The sequence below is a fragment of the Spermophilus citellus genome (assembly GCF_964194105.1).
Source record: "Spermophilus citellus genome assembly, chromosome: 4".
Taxonomy (NCBI): Eukaryota; Metazoa; Chordata; class Mammalia; order Rodentia; family Sciuridae; genus Spermophilus; species Spermophilus citellus.
Window position 1 is genome coordinate 195,035,107 of NC_138185.1, and position 16,693 is coordinate 195,051,799.

The 16,693-nt window shown below is 39.1% G+C and overlaps 1 protein-coding gene across 5 annotated transcripts in view; it reads right to left on the bottom strand.

Moving 5' to 3' along the window:
* The window catches only part of RPGRIP1 (RPGR interacting protein 1), a 78,000-nt gene that overhangs the window by 57,440 nt on the left and 3,867 nt on the right, over positions 1 to 16,693 (bottom strand). For all 5 annotated transcript variants that reach the window (XM_081293508.1, XM_081293507.1, XM_081293510.1 and 2 more), the window contains exons 2-4: positions 9,086 to 9,170; positions 4,493 to 4,625; positions 604 to 950 (exon numbers count right to left, since the gene is read on the bottom strand). In XM_081293508.1, coding sequence (XP_081149634.1) covers positions 604 to 950; positions 4,493 to 4,625; positions 9,086 to 9,161 — 556 coding nt within the window. In that variant the 5' untranslated portion in view covers positions 9,162 to 9,170. The remainder of the gene's footprint in view (positions 1 to 603; positions 951 to 4,492; positions 4,626 to 9,085; positions 9,171 to 16,693) is intronic.

The window sequence follows — 16,693 nt, forward strand, 5'->3', positions numbered from 1 at the left end:
TGGTTTCAAAGGAGTCCACTTCCCTAAACCTGGGGTTTAGAGGCAAACTGTTCGGGAAATCCTTGCTCTTCAGCCACATAGCCTGACATGCAGGAGGATCCCTGATAAGATTATTTCCCTCACACCTGAGTAGGACCAAAATGTTGCATCTGTATCTCTTTTCTTTCTTTCTTTTTAATTTTAGTTGTTTATAGGCTTTCCCCCCCTTATATGTGGTGCTGAGAATGGAACCCAGTGCCTCACACCTGCCAGGAAAGTGCACTACTGCAGAGCCACGGCCCCTGCTCCCTATATCTCTTTTCTAGTATGTTGCAGACCCACTAGCAAAGTTCTCATTTCCTGTTGTGTGATTCTCCTTTCAGCAGTATTCCAGAAAGAGCTAGAAGAGAGAAGTGATGCAAATGGAAACCAGGGCTTCTTGCATGTTACCCAAGCACTCTACCACTGAACCACATGCCCACCCCTAAAATGAGAATTTTTAACCAGATATCCAAACAAAGGAACAACATGGGGAAGTGGGAGGGATAAAACACGGAGGGTAACATGGCTGGCACATTTCACTCCTTCCCAGTGTTTTATTGGAGATATGATCCTAAGCCTCACCCTCCTGAGATTTCAACGGCACCCTCCCACCAGCGGTATGGAGTGTTCTGCGTCCCACGTGGACCCGAGCCTGGCCACCACCCGGAGCAGACAGACTGAGGCGCTGAACCTGTGCTTGCAACTTCTGCGTCAGAGGGCGCTGGTGCACCGGGGCGCGCTGGCGCAGGGTTTGGCGCTGGTGCATGGGCGGACGCTGATTCATGGCTTGGCTCTGATGCACGGGGAAGCGCTGCAGCCGGAACTCCGCTTTCCGCCGCCGCCTTGTGGGCTTTGAGAACTGCGCCATTGCCGCATCCGGCCGCAGGTCTCGACCAGCGGCGGTCAATCGGAGTAAGGTCGTCCTCAGCCTATGGCAAAATAGAACATGTGGTTTCTTCCTTTATAATGGATGTTTCTGCAGCTTATTTGGTGACACATAATTATGAATTGATCTGTGATATTAATTAATCTACTGTGGTCGGTTATTTACACGTAAAAATTAATTTTCTATCCCCGATTACACCTGTAACTTGAGAGCAGGGGACATCATGGTGTCCATCTTTGTGCGTTCCATTGATCACACGTTCATCTTAGAAATACGGTGGGGGAGTGCTCCAATATATTTTTACTATGTATACTTATTTTAAAATTATATATAGCCGGGCATGATGGTGCATGCCTGTGTTGGAGAGACTCAGGAGGCTGAGGCAGCAGGATCACAAATTTGAGGCCAGACAGGGCAACTTGATGAGACCCTGTCTCAAAGCAAAAAATGAAAAGGGCTCGGGGGCTGGCGATGTGGCCCAAGCGGTAGCGCGCTCGCCTAGCGTGCGTGCGGCCGGGGTTCGATCCTCAGCACCACATACAAACGAAGATGTTGTGTCCGCCGAGAACTAAGAATAAATAAATGTTAAAATTCTCTCTCTCTCTCTGTCCCCCTCTCTCTCTCAAAAAAAAAAAAAAAAAAAAAAAAAAAAAGGGCTCGGGATGTGACTCAGTGGTTGAGCACCCTGGGTTCAGTCTCCAGTACCCCCCAAATGTATATGTACATATATATGTGTGTTTATATACATACATACATTACATATATATAATTTATACATGTATATAGGCATTTAATCTCTATATATGTAATATAATTTAATTTGTATGTATACATATGTAATTACACATATATAATTTGTATTCGTATATATACATACACAAATATATATATATATATATATATATATATACACATACATATGATTCTGTACTGAATTATAGTCATAAAACAAATAAAAATACCAATTTTTAAAACAATGATAGATATAAGTAGTTTTTTTGTTTGGTTTGGAAGTGGGGATTAAACTCAGGAACACTACCACTGAGCTACATCCCCAACCCCTTTTATTTTTGAGACAGGAGCTCTACTCATTAAGTTATCAAAGCTGGCCTAAAACTTGCAATCCTTTTGCCTCATCCTTCCAAATAGCTGGGATTATAGGCATGTATCACCAGACCTGGCCATAATTTTAATATTTATTTTTAGCTCCATTTGTCTATACCTCCCTTTATATATGTGTGTCCCAAATTAAAGATTACTCTTTTATAGTTCCTAGTATATACTGATACTTACCTTACTATTATGGATATTTGCTATCATGAGTTTTACCATTATCATCATATTCTATGGAATCACTGTGCTATAGATTGAATTGTATCCCCGTCACAAATCCCTAAACTTCAACATGACTGTATGTGGAGATTGGGTTGTTACAAGGTTATTAAGGCTAATTGAGGTCATAAGAGGGGGCATCAATCTGGTAGAACTGTGACCTTACAAGAGAAGGAGAGTCCTGTCCCAGTCCCCAGCAACCCCTGCCTTCTGCCCCACCATGTGATGACACAGCAAAAAAGAGGCAGTCTGCAAGCAAGGAAGATAGCCCTCACCAGAGTGCTGCCATGCAGTCACCCTAATTTAGCTTCTAGAATTAAGAAAATAAATTTCTGATGCTTAAGCTACCTAGTCTATGATATTTTGTTATGGCAGCCTGAACCAACCAAGGCATACTGCCTGCCTATTCTGACATTTAGAAATGTAGTCTTGGGCATGAAACTTTAACTTTCTATGCTCAGTTTCCTCATCCATAAATAAACATAGAAATAATAACTGGCTGGGTGCAGTGGTACACATCTGCCACTGCACCCAGACCTATCCATTTTTATTTCTCACAGGGTCTTGCTAAATTGCGCAGCATGGCCTCAAATCCTGGTGCCTCAGCTTTCCATGTTGTTGGGATTTACAAATTTGCACCACCATGTCTGCTATCTCGGCTGCCTTCAGATAACTCAAAATCTGAAGCATTTGGAGGAGGATCCTATTTCTTTGAATCACTCAACCAAAGCACAGATATTGTAATAGATTCTAATATATTTATTTTATTTTTTATTTTATTTTTTAGTTTTAAGTGGACTCGATATCTTTATTTTTTATTTTTTTTAATGGGTTGCTGAGGATCGAACCCAGGGCCTCACGCATGCCAGGCGAGCACGCTACCACTTGAGCCACACCCCCAGCCCCAGCCCCTAATATATTTATTGTGATACCTTTAGATCTCTATGATGTACATTTTCTCTTTCTGTAACTGCAATGAATAATAAATCCAGCTTGACCTACTACAGGTGTGTTCCTGGTTGTCTTTGAAGCTGGATGCAAGTCACATAGGCCGGTAATCTGTTACTCAACTTGGGAGCCTGAGGCAGGAGGATCCCAAGTTCCAGGCCACCCTCAGTAGTTTAGCAAGACCCTATCTCCAAATTTAAAAATAAAATAAAAAGGACTATGGGGCTGGGCACGGTGGCACACACCTGTAATCCCTGCAGCTCGGGAGGTGGAAGCAGGAGGATCAAGAGTTCGAAGCCAGCCTCAGCAATTTAGCGAGGTACTAAGCAACTCAGTTAGACCCTGTCTCTAATAAAATACAAAATAGGGCTGGGGGGCTGGGGATGTGGCTCAAGCGGTAGCGCGCTCGTCTGGCATGCGTGCGGCCCGGGTTCGATCCTCAGCACCACATACAAACAAAGATGTTGTGCCCGCCAAAAAATAAAAAATAAAATTCTCTCTCTCTCTCTCTACTTCTTTAAAAAAAAAAATAGGGCTAGGGATGTGGTTCAGTGGTAGAACACTCCTGGATTCAATCCCCAGTACAAAAAACAAAAACCAAAAATTCTTAGAGGTAGACTTTCAGAACTCCCATCCTTCCGTCTGTTTATCCATCTGTTTATCTCTCTTCATCCCCATCTTAGATTCCTTTCTAGGTTTCACCCCAGAGATCCACCTTTGAAAGACAATAACCTACAATAAGGTCACTGTAGATGGCATATTTTGAATAAGAACTTCCAACTCTGCTACTCATTAGGGGTAATCTCAAGCAAGTTATTTGACTATTTGTGTCCTCTTTTCTCATAATAATACTTCCTTTATACTATGAGTTAATAGTATTTATAATATTAAATTCATCAATATATATTCATAAATCACACATGCTTGTACACAGTAAAGAATCAATATGATTTATTTTATTTTTATTTTTTTATGGGACTGGAGATTGAACTGAACTACTTTCCCAGCCATTATTATTATTATTATTATTATTATTATTATTATTATTATCATTTTATTTTTGAGGCAGGGTCTTGCTAAATTACAGAGGCTGGCCTCAAATTTACAATCTTCCTTCCTCAACCTCCTGAGATGCTAGGATTACAAGTGTATGCCATCATGCCAGGGCTGTAGGTACTTTTTTAAAAAAATCAAATTATATACTTTATTTATTTATTTTTATGTGGTGCTGAGAATCAAACCCAGTGCCTCGAATGTGCCAGGCAAGCACTCTATCACTAAGCCGAAATCCCAGCTTGTAGGTACCTTTTGATCTCATCCTTTTGCTTCCAAAAAAGCTCCTTCAACAAGACGTGATCTTCCTGAAGTCGAAAGAGACTGTCCTCTAGTTCCAGTCGGCTCATCTTGGTAGAGGGTAGTTGAGTTTTTATATTCTTACCTGAAGTCCCAGAAGAAGGTAATTGGAAACATTTTTAATGTAATCTTTTTTTTTTTTCTTAAAAAAAAGAGAGAATTTTTTAATATTTATTTATTTAGTTTTCGGCGGACACAACATCGTTGTCTGTATGTGGTGCTGAGGATCGAACCCGGGCCGGGGCCGTACGCATGCCCGGCGAGCGCGCTACCGCTTGAGCCACATCCCCAGCCCCTTAATGTAATCTTTTTAACCCATCGGATCTCACATCACATCGTATACAAAGAGCATGAGTCTAAATTGAATTAGGAAGTATGTGCCATGACCACTAATGGACCTCTGGAGGATTCCCCCTACCCTTCCAGCATGAGCCAAGATGACCTCCTCTCTGCAAATTACATTCTGTCAATAAAAATGTCAAGTAGGGATTTTTTTCTACTTAATCTTTCTTTTAAATCTATTTTTCCTCCTTAGTAGATAATTTGAACCTATACAAGGTTGTGCCCATGATTATTTTCAAAACCCCCATAAGGAAAAGCATAAAAACCTTTCCTGATTACCAAGAGTCATCTCATTTCCTTTTGAGGTTTGGATAAACTCTTCCCAAATTGCATCTTTGGGATACAGCCTCTACTTGTTCTAGGCAGAAGAAGTCAGATCTTCATGGGCAACATGAGTTCACTGGCCTGTGTCAGTTCTGATTTCCCGGTAAATGGGAATTACCTTAAAACCCCAGTGCTCATGGGCTGGGGTTGTGGTTCAGGGGTAGAGCTCTTACCTAGCATGTGCAAGGCACTGAGTTTGATCCTCAGCACCACATACCAACAAAAAAAGATGTTGTGTCCACCGAGAACTAAAAATAAAGAAATAAATAAATATTTACTAAATAAATAAATAAATAAATAGGGCTGGGGTTGTGGCTCAGCGGTAGAGGACTCATCTTGCACATGAGAGGCCCTGGGTTCGATTCTCAGCACCACATAAATAAAATAGAGATATTGTGTTCGATTACAACAAAAAATAAATATCTAAAAATAAATAAATAAATAAATAAAGGTATTGTGTTTGACTACAACTTTAAAAAGATATATATTAAAAAAAAAAAACCCAGAGCTCATATTTAAATCATTGACATCATTACTGATTAATGATTTTTTTTTTTTTTTTGTACCAGAGATTGAACCCAGGGATGCTGAGTCATATCCCCAGCCCTTATTATTTTTTATTTTGAGACAGGTCACACTCAGTTGCTTAGGGCCTTGCTAAATTGCTGAGAGTGGTTTGAACTTCCTGCCTAAGCCTTCTAAGCCTCTGGTATTACAGGCCTGCACCACTATACCCAGCTCGACAAAAAAGTGTGAGTTAAGAGGATTAAATGTCATTAAATTATACTTTACTATTAATGAAAAAGAACAAAATAAATAAATAAATAGATAAATAAGAGGTTTAAATATCAGTTTCTTTCCTCTCATGTGAAACATTAGACATATCCCATTTTTGTATCAATTTTCAATGACGTAGCTTCTCCCAAAGAGGACTGAAATAAATGGCAGGTAAAGCTGGATGCTCACTAAGTTTTTCTCAGAGTAAAGTTATCATGCAAATTAAAGATCTTGGCATCTGCCCTTTTCTACTTCTGGGCTTGTTTCTTCTTTCTTTTTAAAAATCTTTTCCCAGCTGGGCACTGTGGCTCATGCCTGTATCCCAGCGGCTCAGGAGGCTGAGACAGCAGTTCAAAGCCAGCCTCAACAAGAGGCTGTGAGCAACTCACAATGGTGCTAAGCAACTCAGTGAGACCCTGTCTCTAAATAAAAAAATATAAAATAGGGCTGGGGATGTGGCTTAGTGGTCGAGTGCCCCTGAGTTCAATCCCCAGTATCAAAAAAACAAAAACAAAAAAACTCTTTTCTCATTTTTTTTTCCTTTTTTTTTTCCCTCATATTTTTTAGTTGTGCATTATAATTATACACAATGGTAGAAAGTGCTATTACATGTTCATATTTGTACATAATACAACAATATAATTTGGCCAATATTTTCCCCAGTGTTTCCCCTTATCCTCATCTCCTCCCTCCCTCAGCCCTGTAAAGGGTTTCTTGTTAGGGTGATAAATACTCTAAATTAGATATTGGTAGTGAATGCACAACTCTGTGAATATACTAAAAATTATTGAATTATGTACTTTAAAGGAGTGAATTTTGTTGATTTCTTTTTCTTTTTTTTCTGTGGCACTAGAGGTTGAACCCAAGGCACTACATCCTTAATCCTTTTTATTTTTTATTTTGAGGCAGAGTCTTGCTAAGTTGCTGAGGCTGGCATCAGATTTTCAACCATCCATCTCAGCCTCCTAAATCAAAGAGATTACAGGTGTGTGCCACCGCACTAGGCTTGGTATGTAAATTTTCCTTAAAAACTGTTTATATAGGGCTGGAGTTTTAGCTCAGTGGTAGAGTGCTTGCCTCACATGTGTGAGGCCCTGGGCTCGATCCTCAGAACCACATAGTAAATGAATGAATGAATGAATGAATGAATGAATGAATGAATATAAATATTGTGTCCATCTACAACTAAAAAAAATATTTTTTAAAAAAACCTGTTTATGGGCTGGGGATGTGGCTCAAGCGGTAGCGCGCTCGCCTGGCATGCGTGCGGCCCGGGTTTGATCCTCAGCACCACATACCAACAAAGATGTTGTGTCCTCCGAGAACTAAAAAATAATAAATATTTAAAAAAAAAAAACCTGTTTATATAGCTGGGCACAAGCACACATATCACCAAACTTTAAAAAAAAAAAAATAGAACATTAGGGCTGGAGTTGTAGCTCTGTGGTAAAGCACTTGCCTAGCATGTGTGAGGTACTGAGTTTGATTCTCAGCACCACACTTAAATAAATAAAATAAAGGTCTATTGACTTTTATAAATAAAAATAGAACATCACTAATATGTGTACTAAGAACTCCCTATAAATCCCTTATTCTTCCTATTCCTGCCTTTTTGCAAAAGCTGTAGTAATAACTCTTACATTGCTTTATAATTTTATAAAGATACTTAAATTTATCCTACAATTCTTTTTATAAATTTATCATATATACGTGTGTGTGTATCTATATATATTCCTAAACAATACATAGATCAGTCTTCCCTGATTTTCATATTTACACATACTAAACCATTCTTTATTTACTCTTCTGTGATGGCTTCTTTTGCTCAACATTGTTTTTGAAATTCATCCAAGTTAACAGTAGCTGAGTCATTCTTATTCACTTTTTGCTATTATTTCTTTTTCTCCTCCTTTTCCTTCTTCTTTTTCTCTTGCACTACTGGAGATTGAACCCAGGAGTGCTCTACCACCAAGCTATACCCCCAACACTTTTTATTTTTTGAGAAAGGGTCTTGCTAAATTGCTGAGGCTGACTGCAAACTTGTAATCCTCCTGCCTCAACCTCCCGAATTGCTGGGGTTAAAGACATACACCACCACATGTGATGGCCTACTATCATTTCATTTTACAAATACATATCAATATTTTTTTAGAGAGAGAGAGAGAGAGAGAATTTTTTAATATTTATTTTTTAGTTCTCGGCGGACACAACATCTTTGTTGGTATGTGGTGCTGAGGATCGAACCCGGGCCGCATGCATATAAGTCGAGCGCGCTACCGCTTGAGCCACATCCCCAGCCCTACATATCAATATAGATTCATTTTCTGATTATTAGACATTTAAGTTGTTCCTATTTTTTACTCTTATGATTAATGCTGCTATAAATATTCTGATACATGTTTGCTTGTACACAGGTGAAAGAATTCCTGCAAATTCATACCCAGTTCAACAGTACTAGATAATGCCAACCCTTTTTCCAAAGTGGGTGTACCATGTATACAGCTAGCTGTGGGCAGTATACACCGTGCCCTATCCTTGATAAAAACATATATATGTGAAAATAGTATCAACTGTAGCTATGATTAGGATTGAATGGTGGGAGAGAAGGAACAAATTTACAAAACTATCTTAAGGCCTGTGTAGAAGAAGCTCTGGTCAGGAAGAACCCTTTCATCTTATCTACTACTGCTTAGGAGGACTGATAGACTAATCATATGCATAAATGTGTCTGATAGACTAATCATATGCATAAATGTGTGAAACATGTTAATTTGTTCTTGACTTTTGATATGTTGTCTCTGGTGTTGGTAACATAGAAATTTTATTATAAGAATTATCTTCCCTAGCATGTACAAGGCTCTGAGTTCAATTCCTGTTAGTGCCCCCCACCCCACATACATGTAAAAGAAAAGAAAGGGGCGGGGGAAGGAAGGAAGGAAGAAAAAAGTTAAAATAAAAAACTATTTTAAGAACAGGTATTGAAAGAATGAAGAGAAAACTGAAAGCAAAGCAGTCATGCTGAAGACTAGCAAAATTTTCCACAATGGCAGACTTAAAGTTGTTTTAATTCTCAAAAAATCTGTCCCCAGGCATTATATTTACCTTTTGACAGAGGTATTGAGTCCATATCTCTGACCAGCAGAAACCCTGATGCATGTTTCACCACATGTGACATCATCTCAGCTCTCTAGTTGTAAGAGATTCCAGAGGACACAAAATAGAGGGAAAGTTCAGCCAATTAGAGAAAACTTTAGGGTGACTTCTGTAATCTGTACAAGTTGTAGCAGGAGTTTCTCAGCACTTTCATGATGGTATATGATACATCATAGTCATATTTACCTGATGTGGACAACTCTAAGAATAAGACCATGCAGTGAGTATTAATGACATTTTAAATTCAAAATTGAAATCAATTTTTTTCTGATTATAGAACATATTGCATCAAGTTTTAGGTGAATGCTGAGCCTGGAAACCATTGACCACACTTTCTCCGGGAAATGGACCTTTAACCCTATTCTCCACACAATTTACAGGGGCTGACTTTCAGGAACCAGTTTATACTCTAATTGTATTCCAATTCTCACAGCCACTGTGATAGGATCAGGGACAAACAACAGACCCAAGCTGGGGAATCAGATTCTTTCTCCTAGAAACTGGAAATTAGACTGAGAAAGTTAAATTAGCCTCTGTGAATGGCTAGAACCATTAAGTCAACTTGGGAGGGCTAGGGTGGTCATATTCTACTCTCTGCCCTGAATAATCAGGAAATCCATCCATAAATTGCCTTAGACTTTAGTCAATACTCTTTTTCCTGGGTGATAGTACCCAGTCTTTTGGCTTTAAATACTACACAAAAATATGCTGCTGCTTCCAAAATTTATGTATCCAGCATTGACCTTCAAATTTGTACATCTTCTTATTTTTTAAACACTTCCATTTACATGGTTATTAGATATCACAAACACATACTCATAAAGAGGAGTTTCAATTTCTCCCTCCAATATGATCTTTTCCCAGTCTTTCCCCATCTCCATAAATGGTACTAGTACCCTAGCATTCCTAAAACCTTGCTTCCTCCCTTTCTCTCATCCACTAGTATACCCTCTAGATTCTTCCTTAAAACAAATGAACAGGGCTGGGGATGTGGCTCAAGCGGTAGCGTGCTCGCCTGGCATGCGTGCGGCCCAGGTTCGATCCTCAGCACCACATACCAACAAAGATGTTGTGTCCGCCGAGAACTAAAAAATAAATATTAAAAATTCTCTCTCTCTCTTTCTCTCTCTCTCTCTCTCTCTCCCCTCTCTCACTCTCTCTTTAAAAAAAAAAAAAGAATGTTGTAAGCTTCTGAAAGAAAATTGATATGGTGAAAGAAGCTTATAAAAAAAAATGAACAAAAAGCTACAGAATCCCCCCCCCAAAAAAGCTATAGATCTCTCTGTAACCACCACTGTAATTCAAGCCACTCGAGTCTTTCGTCAACTACTATAAAGTTTCCTTAATGCTCTCCCCATTTTTATGTGACCCTTCTCCATCAAGTCTCCCTGAAACATTTAGAATAAATTTTATAAAATAATGCAACTTATCGCATCTTCTGTTTAAAAGTCCCCACTGGCTTTTTATTACATTTAGAATAAAAGCTAAACTTTTTACTGGGTTCCTACATCACTTGATGTACTTGACGCACTTCTTTTTTTTTTTTTTTAAGAGAGAATTTTTAATATTTATTTTTCAGTTCTCGGCGGACACAACATCTTTGTTGGTATGTGGTGCTGAGGATCGAACCTGGGCCGCACGCATGCCAGGCGAGCGCGCTACCGCTTGAGCCACAGCCCCAGCCCTTGACCCGCTTCTTGCTTCTTTAGTCACACCATCTGCCTCTCCTGGTCTAGCTCACAAACTCCTCACTCACTACTGGCTTCCTGTCTGCTCCCTGAACCCTTAAGGGCCCTGTTCCCAAGCCCTTTGTAGTCTGCTGGAATGCTGTTTCCCTTGCTCTTTATGTGGCAGTTCCTTCTCGTTCTTCAGTTTCTTAGCATTTTTCCATCTGTCAAGAGACCTTTCTCCAACCTAGATATAAGTGAGCACTTTCCCAGTTATACTTTGTCATATCACTCTGTTTCATATTTCTCTTGTAACATTCACAATCCTCAGAAACCATTTAAATTTATGTATACTTGTTTATTGTCTTTTTCCCTCACTAAAATATAAGGACTTTGAAGGCAGAGAATTGGTTTATTTTGTTTACCTGTATATACCCAGCATCTGAACAGTTCCTAGAACAAAGAAGACAACCAATATATCTGTGTCAAATCATTGAAAAGATGAATGAATGAACAATCCAAGAAAGAAGATGATAACAAAGGGCTGAGATGAATCTAAAAGTCCTGGAAAGCCTGTAATTCCAGCTGCTCAGGAGGCTGAGGCAAGAGGATTGCAGTTGGAAGCCAGCCTGGACAACTTAATGAGATCCTGTTTCAAAATAGGACAAAAAGTGCTGAAGATATAGCTCAGTGTTTGCCTAGTATGTGCAAGGGCCTGGGTTCAATCCCTAGTACTAGCAGGGGGCAAGTCCTGAAAGCATTCTATTTTCTTTCTTTCTTTCTTTCATTGGTGCATTATAAACTTTCTATTCTTGTTTCTAATCTTTTCCAAGGTCTGACTCTATTTCTACCCTTAGGTTCTATGGGATAGTTCTGTGTTAACAAAGACGCCTTTTTTTCTGAAGTTGGACTTGTCAACTTAAGAACTTTGTTCACAAGCTTATTTTGTTTTTTGTTTGTTTTTTTTTTAAATATTTTTTAGATGTTGATGGACCTTTTTATTTTTATTTATCTAAATGCAGTGCTGAGGATCAAATCCAGTGTCTCACACATGCTAGGTAGGTACTCTACCACTGAACTACAACCCCAGTCCTTGTGTTTTGTTTTTTTGCAGTGCTGGGAATTGAACTCAGGACCTTGTACTTCCTAGCCAAGTGCTCTACCACTGAACTAAATCCCCAGTCCCACTAGGTTATTTTGAACAAACAGGGAAATATAAAGAAGTTAAAAAGCATGATGGAGGAATTCCATCACCAGGAGAGGATATTAACATAATGTTGATCTACTTTCCTAACAATTTTTTTTTTTTTAGAGAGAGTGAGAGAGAGAGAGAGAGAGAGAGAGAATTTTTTAAAATATTTATTTCTTAGTTCTCGGTGGAAACAACATCTTTGTTGGTATGTGGTGCTGAGGATCGAACCCGGGCCGCACGCATGCCAGGTGAGCGCACTACCGCTTGAGCCACATCCCCAGCCCCTAACAATTTAATTTGTCAAGCTCATTCATACTGTGTTCTATTTTTTTTTTTTTTATTTAAAGAGAGAGTGAGAGAGGGGGAGAGAGAGAGAGAGAGAGAGAGAGAGAGAGAGAGAGGGAGAGAGAGAATTTTTTTTTTTTAATATTTATTTTTTAGTTCTCGGCGGACACAACATCTTTGTTGGTATGTGGTGCTGAGGATCGAACCCGGGCCGCACGCATGCCAGGCGAGCGCGCTACCGCTTGAGCCACATCCCCAGCCCCTAACAATTTAATTTGTCAAGCTCATTCATACTGTGTTCTATAATGTTTCTTTTTTCTTTCTTTTTGATATAATATCTTAATTTTATGTGATGCTGAGGATCAAACCCAGTGCCTCACACATGCTAGGCAAACACTCTACCATTACCACTGAGCTACAGCCCAAGCCCTGTAATGTTTCATTTTTAAAATCACAATAAGTAGAAAGTATCTTTCTTTCTTTCTTTTTTTTTTTTTTTTTGTGTGGGGGGGTACTGGGTATTGAACCCAGGGGCTCTTAACCACTGAGCCACCTCTCCTGCTCTTTTTTTATATTTTATTTAGAGACAAGGTATTGCTAAATTGCTTAGGGCCTCACGAAATTGCTGAGGCTGGTTTTGAACTTGTGATCCTCCTACCTTACTCAGCCTCCTAAACTGCTACAATTACAGGCATGTGCCACCATGCCTGGCTTGGAGAGAGAACATCTTTCCAATGACATAATTTTGGATATATACAGATTTCATAGCATGTCTAATTTTTTAGTTGTAGATGGATATAATATCTTTATTTATTTACTTTTATGTGATGCTGAGGATTGAACCCAGTGCCTCACATATGCAAAGCAGGCACTCCATCACTGAGCTACAGCCCCAGCCCTAGCATGTCTAATTTTAAGGAAGCTGAATGATCACCCAAAAGTTGTACTTTCAGATGTTAGGCAATAGTCCTAGGATTAGGACAGAATGAAGCAATTAAGAAACTCAAATGAGGGGGCTGGGATGTGGCTCAATTGGTAGCGCGCTCGCCTTGCAAGCGTGCAGCCCGGGTTCGATCCTCAGCACCACATACAAACAAAGATGTTGTGTCCGCTGAAAAACTAAAATAAATAAATAAATACTTAAAAAAAAAAAAAAAGAAAGAAACTCAAATGAGCAATTATTTTAAAGTCAATCTCTCACTATTTTTTTTAAATCTCTCACATTTAAGGTAGCATTTTCATGTTGACTAAGTCACTGATCTTCCTACTCTGGAAGTTTATTCTGGAGTTTATCAGAATGCCAGAAAAGAAAACCCAGGAAAGACTCAGTGAAGGTGTGATGAAGAAACATCCAAAATCCAAGTAAGTGACCAGATTTAATCTTTCAGAGGGAAAAGAAGAGGACAGTACACTTAAGAAGCAAAGATTTATGGGCTGGGGATGTGGCTCAAGTGGTAGCGTGCTTCCCTCGCATGCGTGCGGTCCAGGTTTGATCCTCAGCACCACATACAAAGAAAGATGTTGTGTCCACTGAAAACTAAAAAATAAATATTAAAAAAAAAAATCTCTGGGGCTGGGGATGTGGCTCAAGTGGTAGCGCGCTCGCCTGGCATGCGTGCGGCCTGGGTTTGATCCTCAGCACCACATACCAACAAAGATGTTGTGTCCACTGAAAACTAAAAAATAAATATTAAAAAATTCTCTCTCTCTCTCTTAAAAAAAAAAAAAAACCTCTCTCTCTCTCTTTAAAAAAAAAAAGAAGTAAAGATTTATTTTACAGGGCGTGGTGGTGCACACCTATAATCCCCGCGGCTTGGGAGGCTGAGGCAGGAGCAAAGGCAAGGTGCTAAGCAACTCAGTGAGATCCTGTATCTATTAAAATACAAAATAGGGCTGGGGATGTGGCTCAGTGGTTAAGTGCCCCTGAGTTCAATCCCTGGTATCAAAGAAAAAAAAAATAGAAGGATTTACTTTTTAAAAAAGTTTTTTTGGGGGCAGTACTGGAGCATCTCATGTACTAGGCAAGTGCCCTAACACTGAGGTACATTCCACAGTCCATTTTAATTTATTTTTTTTATTTTGAGATAGGATCTTGCTAAATTGCCCAGGTTGGCCTTGAACTTGCAATGTTCCTGTTTTAGCTTCCTGAATAGCTGGGATTTCAGGCATGGGTCACCATGCCCAGTGAAAATAGTTCTTTTTTTTTTTTTTTTTTTGTAGAAGGCATTAAACCCAGTGGTGATTTACCACTGAGCCACATTCCCAGCCCTTTTCATTTTTTATTTTGAGACAGGTTTCACTAAATTTCTTAGGGCCTTGAACTTGTGATTCTCCTACCTCAGTCTCTGGGATTACAGGCGATTATCAATGCACCCAGCTAAGAATAGTTCTTTAGTAGTGATAGATGTATAAACCACCTTGTTGACACCAGCAATTAAAAAATTATACTGTCTTTATTTCTCTTTACTCTGATTCTATGCTTACCTCTGATTAAATCTTGAGAGTGAAATGTAAATAGTGACTGTGATCACAAGCCTAGGAAAAAGAAATACATAGTTTCACATGCATCCTTTACCGTGACCATACACAAGTTTCTTTCTTTTTAATAGTCAAGTTTCTTAATCGGCATCCTTTGTTTCCTTATTTGTAAAATAGGAGTGAAAAACATACCTTATACACCTCTGAGGAGGATTAATTGAGGTCATACCTATAAAAACAGCTTAATTCACTTAGTATAAGCTCTGCATTAGTTAAATTTTAGCTCTTTTCTTTTTTTTTCTTTTTTTTTTTTTTATAATATTTATTTATTTTAGTTCTTGGCAGACGAACACAACATCTTTGTTTGTATGTGGTGCTGAGGTTCGAACCCGGGCCGCACGCATGCCAGGCGAGCGCGCTACCACTTGAGCCACATCCCCAGCCCCAGCTCTTTTATTTTTTTTAAATTTTTTATTTTTTTAGCTGTGGATGGACACAATACCTTTATTTAATTAATTTATTTATTTTTATGTGGTGCTGAGGATCAAATCCAGTGCCTCATACTTGTGAGGCAAGGGCTCTGCCACTGAGCCACAGTCCCAGCCCAAATATTAGCTCTTCTTGATATTTCCTGTGAACTAGTCTCTGGACAATATTGCATTTATCAATATATATTAATAATGTATATGTGATGATATACATAATTCTATTTTTGTTTTGGTTATTATTAGTTCTTTACAGTGTTTATATATATTATACTTTTCTTTATTACTAGCTCTTTTTTTTTTTTTTTTTTGGTACCAGGGATTGAACTCAGGGGCACTTGATCACTGAGCCACATCCCCAAACCTATTTTGTATTTTATTTAGAGACAGGGTCTCACTGAGTTGCTGAGTTACTTAGTGCCTTGCTTTTGCTGAGGCTGGCTTTGAACTCTGTGATCCTCCTGTCTCAGCCTCCCCAGCTGCTGGGATTATAGGCGTGCACCACAGTACCTGGCTCTATATAAAGCTCTTTTGAGGATATCTTTGTATGTCTAGTACCTAACAGGGCTCAGTACATACAGATATATAATAATATTTCATAGGATTTAGTGTTATGAACTGGATTCTGGTGCAAATTGTTTTCCTTTTTAGAACTATCTTTTGTAAGGGTCTGGCGGAGCGTCGGAGAAAGAGACCACACAAGAGACTGGCTCCATGCAATTGGCAAAGGGGATTTATTGGGGATCCATTCCAGCGCGCTGGGGCCCCATGCACACTCAAGAAGGGAGAGCAGCCCGGAGCCCAGAGCAGAGGTCAAGCAGAGCTTAAGTACACTTTCTGGAGAGGGCGGGGGCTTTGCATACATCAGAACAAATCATCATGAGGCACGGGAAAATTGAACAACAATTCTGAGACATGATTAGCACATTCATTGGCGGGAACAGGTAGGGCGGGGGTGATTGGTCATTCCTAAGCGGGTTACACATTCAAACTGATTGGTTCGGGCCCTGTGACAAACTGCACAGGGCCCTAGGCTAAATGGCCAGTAGGGCATTGTCTTAACTATCTCAGGAATCTGGGTGTAGCAGAGGAACTTTGCCCGGGTCTTTTACATTTTAATTTTGCAGTTTAGAATCAGCTTAGAAATTTTACCCTTACATCTTTAATGATTATACAAAGTTTTTTTTGAGAAACTGAATTTTTAATTTTAATTAAATATTTAAAAACTGGTATTTGATTCAAGTATTGTAAAACATGCATATTCAGAACATGTCTATACATTTCACATTGATAATGATCCACTTTGAAAAAAGTTCTTATTTGAGTATAGAAAAATATCATTTCTCACTTATTTGAATTGCCAACTTTGTTTTAAAGCCTGAAGCAATGTTAATATAGCTATCTCCTCTCACTACCAGGGAAAGAGTATTCCATTTTATACTTCAAGCTA